The 10,781-nt window shown below is 33.4% G+C and overlaps 1 protein-coding gene across 3 annotated transcripts in view; it reads right to left on the bottom strand.

Moving 5' to 3' along the window:
• LOC123525494 (serine/threonine-protein kinase Sgk2-like) overlaps positions 1-10,781 on the bottom strand; it is a 145,750-nt gene that overhangs the window by 5,003 nt on the left and 129,966 nt on the right. For 2 of the 3 annotated variants that reach the window (XM_053537825.1, XM_045304588.2), the window contains 5 exons: positions 5,678-5,764; positions 4,172-4,267; positions 3,458-3,565; positions 1,967-2,104; positions 206-263 (listed from right to left, as the gene is read on the bottom strand). In XM_053537825.1, the coding sequence (XP_053393800.1) occupies positions 206-263; positions 1,967-2,104; positions 3,458-3,565; positions 4,172-4,267; positions 5,678-5,764 (487 nt within the window). Of the gene's footprint in view, positions 1-205; positions 264-1,952; positions 2,105-3,457; positions 3,566-4,171; positions 4,268-5,677; positions 5,765-10,781 lie in introns of all 3 variants that reach the window. The other variant, XM_053537826.1, reaches the window with a different exon arrangement.

Here is a 10,781-nt window from a genome sequence, read left to right as displayed (position 1 = left end):
AGATCCGTAGATCAACGCTCTTACCTATTGAGCTAAGCGGGCGGGCTCTGAGAGGTTGTAAGTCCCTTGCAGAGATGTCGGCATGAGTTGTACTACAAAAGCCATGAACACTAATAGATTAATCTGCTATATACCGGTAGCTCAAATATTGTAGAAAAATGGTGCTAAAACTAACAAAATTAAACTACTTAGTACTTAGACCTACCTGGTACTGGTTCTCTGACAAATTCAGGGTCAAAATGTCGCAGGTCTAACTGCCCACTCTGAAACAGACAGGAACCAGTTAATAATGTAACAAAATATGACCTCATCAAACAAGACCTACTGTCAAATCATTTGTTTGTGGTTTTGGCTGAAAAGATGTTTGTGGGGATATGATTTTGTGGATTTCAAGTTTTGAACATAAAATAAATGGAAATTTCATTTTGTTCTTGGGATTTTGTTTAGTGGGTTGACTCAATAATGAAATCTAAGAACTTCAGTCCAACATGAATATTAATGATTTGAGCCGCGCCATGAGAAAACCAACATAGTGGGTATGCGACCAGCATGGATCCAGACCAGCCTGCGCATCCGCACAGTCTGGTCAGGCTCCATACTGTTCGCTTTTAAAGCCTATTGGAATTGGAGAAACTGTTAGCGAACAGCATGGATCCTGACCAGACTGCGCGGATGCGCAGGCTGGTCTGGATCCATGCTGGTCGCAAACCCACTATGTTGGTTTTCTCATGGCACGGCTCATTTCACAGTGTGTGATGTAGACAAGAGAACAGTTGAGACACGGTTTTCTTCTACATGTACAGTCCTATCAATGAAATTAATACATGTTCATATATAACATGATTAATTCATATAATTTATACTAAAGTCATATCATTTATGCTGGCATGCATTATAGATTTAGAGAGTTTTTTGACTTTCAGTACTAAATCAACAGATTTATTCACTGGTTAGGCAAATATTTTCAAGTTTTACTGACTAAATAATAAATCTAAATCTCAAAACTTATCAGTGTGTTATTTGTAGAGAAATAAGTAATACTTGTTAGGAACACAATCACCCTATCAGGTTAGATAAGTGGGTTGTGGATAAGACTTGAGGGGTTGTCAACACATTTTCACCACAGTGTACCAGTAAAATTTAACGTTCTGTGACTATCTGACAGAAGACACTTTGTCTAATGTAATAAGTCCTTCACCTCTGACTCATGATAAATAGTTGAAAGTTACTTATGGAGAAGAAGTCCGTTTTAGTAAAATTCATGTTACAGTCAAACTTCGTTAACTTGAACTCGTCGGGACCGACAATTTTTTCAAGTTGTCGGTAGTTCGAGTTATCAAACAACAAAGGGTACACAGGAATTTTGCCAAGACCTGACGATGAATTCGAGTAAAAGGTGGTGCTTTAATTATCTGAGTTCTAGTGAACGAAGATAGACTGTACATTGGTTAGGTTTAGATAGACTGTACATTGGTTAGGTTTAGATAGACTGTACATTGGTTAGGTTTAGATAGAGACTGTACATTGGTTAGGTTTAGATAGACTGTACATTGGTTAGGTTTAGACAGACTGTACATTGGTTAGGTTTAGATAGACTGTACATTGGTTAGGTTTAGATAGACTGTACATTGGTTAGGTTTAGACAGACTGTACATTGGTTAGGTTTAGATAGACTGTACATTGGTTAGGTTTAGATAGACTGTACATTGGTTAGGTTTAGACAGACTGTACATTGGTTAGGTTTAGACAGACTGTACATTGGTTAGGTTTAGATAGACTGTACATTGGTTAGGTTTAGACAGACTGTACATTGGTTAGGTATAGATAGACTGTACATTGGTTAGGTTTATGAAAAATACAGTCACAGTTGGAAAATGGTGCTTAAACAAAAACCATTGAAACAAACATCAAATTCAATTTGTACTAAGAACTAACTTAAAACACAAGATCACCTTTTTGTACCTACCACATTTGGGTTGTATGGGGGATCTATTTTCTTGGCATCTAGGTCTTGCCAGTTAATATCAGAAAAGAAACTGTGCATTTTGATCTCCTGAAAATCTTTTTTGGCACCAAGACGCTGTTCTTTTTCTTTCTGCAACAACTGAAATTATAAATTGTGAGAGAGATTTTAAATACCCTAAAACCTTTGTACTTGGTGCTTTATGCATTTGATATATTGAATTTGATATCTACTGTATAGCCCTATATGTAAATCTAAACAAATAATGCTAGAACTAAATTGTGGGAAATTTGTCACACCTGGTGTATTCATGAGTAGCCTTTAAGTTGTTTATACATGCAAAACATTTTAAATTTACAAGGTAAGTGTTGTTCTTGTTCACATTATGAGGTGTAAACCCAAACCTTAACCTCCTGAAAAACAGACTGGTAAGATGAATGGAGAATGAATTGCGCAATTAAATACTGTCTTGCTCCTGTTATATAAATAATGAAAGAGTGTATGTGAACATTTTTCATTTTTCTACAATAAATCTATTACCTCTAAAAACCAAGATCATCAGTTTTGTTTGTAAATGCATATGTAATACAGTCTAATCCTTCTAAACCGAACAGCCTTGCAACCAAGAGGTGTTCAGCTTTGAGAAGTCTGAGATTTGGAGGGGTTACTTATAGGAGAAGGAATCAACTACAACAAGTGTTCAGTTTTTAGTGGTTTCAGGTTTAGAGGACTGGTGTTATTTACCGTTTAAGGAATGTATTACTGGCCGAGACATGTCTTATCTTTAGAAGGCTTTATTTACAGAAGAAGAAAAGTACTGGGGAGCAAGACAATATAAGGAATTTTCACTTTTCAGGAGTTACAGCTTTGAGGAGTTGCACAGTAATGAATGTTCATCCATTATTACAAATTTAACTGCAAAGAATTTCTTACATCTTTCATTCATAAGCTTTTTAATTAACAAACTTGGCAGTTTTAGTATTAATCAACAATAAAGTTCACTAAATTTAGAATGCCATATAAGTCAACATCACAGTTCATTAATACTACGTCAACCACTGTTCGTATAACAGGATATTCAATTCCTGCATGACAACCTTTGACAAACAAACAGGAAATTTGATGTTAATCTTTCAAAACAATCTTTGATGCACTTAAAAGTTTTAAAATTTCCTTTGACAGAATTAAAAATTTCTTGTTGGCCTAAATATAGAAGCAGCCAAACATAAATAGATATCTTACTCTTGAAATGAAAACATCTTTATCATTACGCCTTAATTAAAGTTGTTCAAAACAATAAATGACTCATACTTCACAGTTTTCCAATTCAAGCTGCACATTAATCACCATTAATTATAAAATTGTTAGGGAGGTTTCTGTTTCATTGTCGATTGAGCTGTTAATTATATAATTAATCAAGTACAATGTATTTTCAGTCTTTCGTAGAAGTAGGAGATTCAAGTGGTAAATACGAAAAACATGACAGTTACTCACCCCTTCTAACAACGAGCGTGCCGAAGCAGACACGTTGGTCCTGAGACGTAGAGGTTTATATAAAATATTGTCGTACATTTCTGCTGTGTCACGACTATAAAATGGTGGCTGAAAATAAAATTTTCTTTTTTTTAAATACATACTCAAGAGAATTTATATGACTGAAATACAAAACTTAAAAATGTCAGTAGTTAAGATTAAGTATGAATTTCGAATGGTTAGTTTGAAATATTACAAATGTGTTTGTTACCTTCATGCAGCATATAAGAAGTAGACACCTCATGCCAGAGCTGGCAGGTTTGAGTGTAGGCAGAGTTGTGTTTGTTTGTTTTTTTCACTTTTAAAGTCACACAAACACTATTTAGGTCATACAGCGACTTTCCATGGGAGAGCCCTGGAGTGTCTTTACTGGGAATCTAAGCTTGAACAAACACAGGTGAAGGACAAGTGATTTAGTCAGACACCCTAACCATTAGCCCATGAAGGTCTCCTAAGCAGGACTGTGACTATTCATCTCCACTTTGGAGACGTCTTGATTTTCACCATGAAAAAAAGTTAATTACTAATCATTTTAATGTTTTGATAGTGAGATCTCTGAGAGCAGCAATTCACCAACAGCTACACCAAATTCTTTTTTTTTGTTACAGTACTGTAAAGTGACTTACGTTATTTTGTCTTTAATGAAAAGGGCAATACACATCATTAAATACTTACCAGTCCATACATCATTTCATACAGTACAGCTCCCAGGCACCACCAATCTACTGTTTTATCATATGGCTGTTTTCGCAACACTTCTGGTGCCAAATACTGCAAGAAAAATTGTCATATATGTAGTATCAGTAACTTAAAGAGCTTTTTCCTTTTTTTTGTTTTTGTATGCTAAATCATTTTTTCTTGTGCTGAAAGATAAAGGAACCAGGCAATTATTCCTTCAGTGCTAGAGACAATTATCATATTCCATCATTACGTCAGTAATAAGTTCTGACGCTCAAAAATGACGCAGATGTAGATTTTCCCTCCAGTACCAGTAACAACTATTACATCAAGTACTGCTGTTCAAATTACTGTCCAGCTAACAACTGTATAAGTAGTGTCAATGGCACTTCCTCCAAAACAAATATGTTAACGTTTTTATTTAATTAAGTGGACGACTAAGTAGTGTAACTAGCAAGTTCATAGTGCACGCATACTTGTTTTAGCTATAACATGAAACACTTAACCAATAAGAAATTGAAATGTCATATAATTATTTATACAATCCCTGTAAATTTCATTTACAATCTATCAATGCTATACAAACAGATAATGTATCATGTCCTTTGACAATTTGATAAAAGTTTAATAGTGATCAATGGCCTTGTTATGTGTATAAGATTTGCATGTGCATAAGATTTACAAAGAATAATGACCTTGGAAGTAATGACCTCTACTGTTGTTCTAATTTATAACCAAGGTAAATAGTCCCATACTGCTACAATTCTAAACAGTGCAAGTCACCAAGAATTTGGTAAGAATATGGGGCCAATTTGGTAAGTTAGACTGTCGACCATGGTTACTGTGGAGAAATTTGACAATCTCCCTATCTATCAATATAAATTATTGGTTCATTTACTACTTCTAACACAGCTTGTGACCTAAACAAACTGGGTGATGACATCTCCTTAGGGCAGTTTGGAACCTGTATTAATAAAAAAGTCAACTCCTACTTTAAGGTAGCGTCAAAGCTGGTTATACATGTACTTAATACATGCTGCTTAGTATTCAGAGCTGTTTTGAATTCACCAGTCCAAATATTAGCGAGGAAAAAATCTCATCATAAAAGTGATCAAATCTACAGTATTAATCAAATGTCATAACACTATATACATGTATTTACAAATTCAAGTCAGCTTCTTTCAGGTATTTCCTTGATTCCTTTCCCCAGAACTGTCAAAGTCTCAGTCATTATTTAAACAGTAACTTCCTCATGCTTGCAAAGCAGGAAATAAATTATTTAAAACACTCAGTCCATATAGACATAGCCTTTAGAAACAAGTATGTCATTTTCATTTTATTATAATAATGAACTTTAGTAATATCAAATTTCTGAATCATTATCTGGTTATGAGATTCTCAACTTCAACACAATCCTGAACTCTGTCAATGCACTGAACTCCAAACCGCAGACAAATTTCTACCAAGATCAGAAAAAAAGTTTTTACTTGACATTAAACATACCTCTGGAGTTCCGCAGAATGTATTTGTGGTGCCCATTCCTTCAATACCTTCCTTGCATAAACCAAAATCTGTTAGAACTACATGGCCCTGAAAGTACAGGAAGAATAACAGATAATTAATAATGTGATATAATTATATATCACACTTGGAAGACAATTTACAGTTGATAATACCTGGAACTTACAAAACCTGTCATGCTATGACAGTAATTGCATGTCTGGCTCTGATAGTTCATTATGTGTTTTACTCTGTATTTACTCTGTGTATGTAGTATAAACTGCATATATTTGAAAAAAATAAACACAACAAAATATTACATATAATATTGTTGCAATACAAGACATAAAGTAATTGTGTTCATTTGTCATGGTTTAATGCTGGGCTTTGAAATTACAGTATAACACCAAAAGCTCAAGGATCCAAGGGGATGAGTCAAGTGCTCATGATAATCATGTTTTCGAGTGATCCAAACTTTAAGTTAAGGAAATGACCTGGGATGAAATAATTACTAAAGTGAACCTGGGTACTCAAACCATCAATGCTGGCATGAGCGGTGTTTATGTTTTGCCTAAATATAACATTATACAACTTTGATGTTCTTTGGTTATCAGGAGGTCATAAGACTTCAAAACATATTCAAACTACAGGAACCTCACAATGGTCTGTTGTTTTTTTATTTGAGCTGCACCATTAGAAAACCAAAATAGTACATTTGCGACCAGCATGGATCCAGACCAGCCTGCACATCTGCGCAGTCTGGTCAGGATCCATGCTGTTCGCTAAATGGCTTCTCTAATTGCAATAGGCTTTGAAAGCAAACAGGATGGATCCTGACCAGATTGCGCGGAGTGCAGGCTGGTCTGGATCCATGCTGGACACAAATGCACTATGCTGGTTTTCTCATGGTGCGGCTCAATTTTGTGTCCAAAGGCAATAGGGAACTAAGTGCTCTGCAGTCTCGTGTGTTGTGACCAAAAAAAACAAAACAATAAGAGTATTTTTTTGTACAAACCATGTTGAAATGAACCTAATTCCTTTGGGATTATATACATAACTGCCCCAGAACAAAATTCTTATAAATGTTAATAAAATATTCTGGGACAGACAGTTCAATTTTGTCCAGGAAAATGGCCAATTTTTCTAAATAAACTGTAATTCCCATGATACATGGGAAACAAATGTTTCGTGTTTCTACAATAATAATTTCTCAAGAAATGGAGCCAAACAAAAGAATTGACAAACAAAAGCTGGTTTCCAGGGATTTAACTCTGTAACTAAGAATATATGCCTGCCAAAAATATATCCTCTAGAGAAACACATAACCTAAAACAGGTCAGTTATTACATTAACCCATATCCCTATTTTTTTTTCTGTACAATAAATTTTTTCTATAAACCTTAAACAAATACTGCTTCAGTTTATTTAATGACAGTACAATTTATCATACTTTTATCATTTTATCATTTGAGGGTAAAATGTTAACACAGTGCTTTAGTTTTTCTTTAAAATATAAATAAAATGAAACATCATTTCCACTTAGTAACAAAATTTATAATAAACCAAAGCTTACACTCCATAGATGCAATTCATTTTAAATTCAACAACAGTATTTAATAACATCAACAAAATTTATCATTAACAGAAACTATCATAACTTAATAAATTTTAATAGCTACATTTATGTAACTTTTACTTGCAGTTCATTCAACCTTCTCAAAGACCAAATAATTTATATTCTCTGTCTGTACAGTAGGATGTGGAGTATAATAAAAGATTCAATGGATAAACACCATAAAGAAGACAACAATCTCCTTGACCATTTAACATTACTGCTTGCAGCCATTTTCTTCTTAATATAGAAACAAGAAGGTCAAAAATATGATAATTTTCTTGACCTAAATAAGTATGAGTTTCATAACTAAAGGTATATGGTAAAACGGTATGAATTAGTGATATTTTTTTTTTTGCCTTCTCATAGCTTAGATTGTTGACAATGACAGTTAATAATGTGACTGTTACTTTTTTTATTGATTCGAATACTATAAATTTCTTTTCATTTCCTATTTTCTGTCATTTTCATCTCAGTTATGTTACTTTTGGTTTGAACACTACATTAACACAGTAGAAAGTTCTATTGAATCCATTATTTCTTATTATCTCCCTTTATGGCCCTGACTATAAATTCATGTTCAACATTAAAATTAGTGCTTTTCTAACAATGTACCTAAAGACACTATCTGTTGGAAGCTCTCTATTTAACCACTTTAGATCAACAGCATAAGATTCACAATCTCTATAATAAAATGCAAATATTTGGGAAATCACAGCACACATTCAAATCAGCGAGATGAGCAAAATTATCACAAATGGCAGCAGATATAAAGGAAAATAAAAATCTTACACACCAGTCTTCTTTTACAGTTTTAGTACGCGGAGGTGAAAATAGTGGTCAATGACCTTCTTTCTTACTGGGCATGATAAAACATTATAGTCTACTTCTCATGCTAAAATATCCCTTAAAGGCACAGGCCGATCATTGCTGACCCTGATTGTAAAGTTCAACTGTCAAATTATCTAAACTTGACCTACTGTATACTATAGACCTATATATTAAGTGGACAAAAGAAGACAGGTGACAGTTTTATGACAGTTGTTTTTTTAGGCAGTATAATATGTAATTTAAAAGTCTATCATATCCATGTTTTATTATATACTCTGATTATTGCCGATAATGTTGATATAGTTTACCTTTGTTGTTTAAGACCTATGTGGACAGTGTCTGTCTCTCCTATCTCAACTGTCAAGTTTCAGAAATAAAACAATCAAATTTTCCTTAAAAAAATATTGTATTTGTCTTAATTTCATTGTTAATTTCTTTTAATTTTTACTGTACTGATCTCTGTTATTTCATTGATAACTTTTGGGAGACATAATCAATGAAACGTATTTCATCACAACTTCATTCAGGATTTCTTTAATTAAAAAATAATGAATGTTTTTTACTTAATTATTGCAGATTTTGTTCACTGCTCTATGATGATTGTTCTATATCTACCTGGCATACTGGCTAATGTTGAAAACTTTGAATCACTTGCCCCTTGTGGGTTAAAAATTTTACTTAATTAAGGTGTAGAATTCTTTCAGCCATGCAGCTGTCTGACAGTGACCATCCCTACGTAAAATAATGCCTGGAGAGGCACCTGGGTCTTTCTCCACCATCAAAAGGTGGAAATTTACCTATGACCAAATATTTGTGCAACATAGAATGCAACAACTATCTTTCAAACAGTAGACAAAGGAGCATCTTTTTCAGACCAAATAACAACTGCTTTACTAACTACCATTATTATACAATGTCAAGGCAGTGTCATTATGTGCCAGGTCAAAATATTCATAATTCATTAAAATTATGTCTTATGGTTACACAAGATCCAGGGTCACTTTAATGAATAAAACATACTTAGTTACAAGAGATACAGGTCAATATAGTGAAAAGACTTCCTTTTGCTTTAAACTTGATAACTTTGCTGACAAAAGTTTCTGTATCTAGTATATTATGTAAATTATCATAAATAAAATACGAGCGGATGTAGGGTCTACTAGTATTCCGTTTCAAGATATCCTTGCAACAAAAATATATGACATTTTCTGAATCAAATGCGTAACGCTCAAAACATTATTTTTGTAAATTTGCATAACATAATTATGCCTTAAATAATACACATCCCATGTTTTATCTACAATTATACAATGCATTATTCCTAATTTAAAGTATCTGTAGGCCTATATATAATATAATAAAACCTTCCGGAAACTGTTTTATTTAAATAGCACGACAGCCATAAAAGAATGAAGGTTTTATAAGCCGACAACCTTATGCTGACATGCTGGAGAAACTTCTTTGAAAGCAGGCCGAGTTCAAACAGTTGTAAATATGCAAATCATTGTATCATACAAACCACACATGATAAAGAAAAACATCTTGCATTTTTTCACAAATAATTTGCAGCAATAAAAGAATACTGAAGAGAGCCATTAAAGATGTAAGAACAAGCTTCTTCCTGCACTCGTTACTATTTTGTTCCTTCAAAATCAAAAAGAACATAATAAATTTATGTCAGTATCAAAGCTCTTTTTTGTGGGTTAGAAAGACAACAGCTCAATAAACTGTAAACTTAATTAACTCAGTTGATGAAGCCATTAACATAACAATATTGGCAGTTTTATTATGTAATTAGAGTTATGAACCTCTTGTTCGATCAGAAAATATGATGTACTGAACATTTTAGTATATACAATGTAACAGAGTTTCAAACTAATTAACCTATGGGGTAACGGGTTCAACACCTACAGAGATTAACACTGCTTGGGTTATGAAATTGTTAAAAATGCTGCAGTATATGTACAACAATGAAACAAACTGTGAAATTTACATTTTAAAATAATCAACATTTGTACTTTAGTACCTAGGGTATCTGTCATATATTTTAGATTAACAATTTTTTATCACGCTCATGCACAGTGTGAAGGTTGAGTGGTAAATGGATGCACTAAAAGCACTTGCTCAACTTAATCTTAAATATACAGTACAAGCTAGACATAATGCACCTCCAGAGACAACTTTCAAATCTAGCAACACCCTCTCTACAATAAACAATTTCAAATCTAGCAACACCCTCTCTACAATAAACACTTTCAAATCTAGCAACACCCTCTCTACAATAAACACTTTCAAATCTAGCAACACCCTCTCTACAATAAACAATTTCAAATCTAGCAACACCCTCTCTACAATAAACACTTTCAAATCTAGCAACACCCTCTCTACAATAAAACACTTTCAAATCTAGCAACACCCTCTCTACAATACAACACTTTCAAATCTAGCCACACCCTCTCTACAATAAACACTTTCAAATCTAGCAACAACCTCTCTTCAATACAACACTTTCAAATCTAGCAACACCCTCTCTACAATACAACACTTTCAAATCTAGCACACCTCTCAAACCTTTCAAATCTAGCAAAACCTCTTCAATAACACTTACAATCTACAACCCTCTCTAAAATAAACACATTTCTAATCCACAACAACCCAATATAT

This window comes from Mercenaria mercenaria, chromosome 3, assembly GCF_021730395.1.
Source record: "Mercenaria mercenaria strain notata chromosome 3, MADL_Memer_1, whole genome shotgun sequence".
In the NCBI taxonomy this organism is placed as follows: Eukaryota; Metazoa; Mollusca; class Bivalvia; order Venerida; family Veneridae; genus Mercenaria; species Mercenaria mercenaria.
Note: the sequence above shows the minus strand (reverse complement) of the source record. Positions and strands in the feature narration are given on the sequence as shown.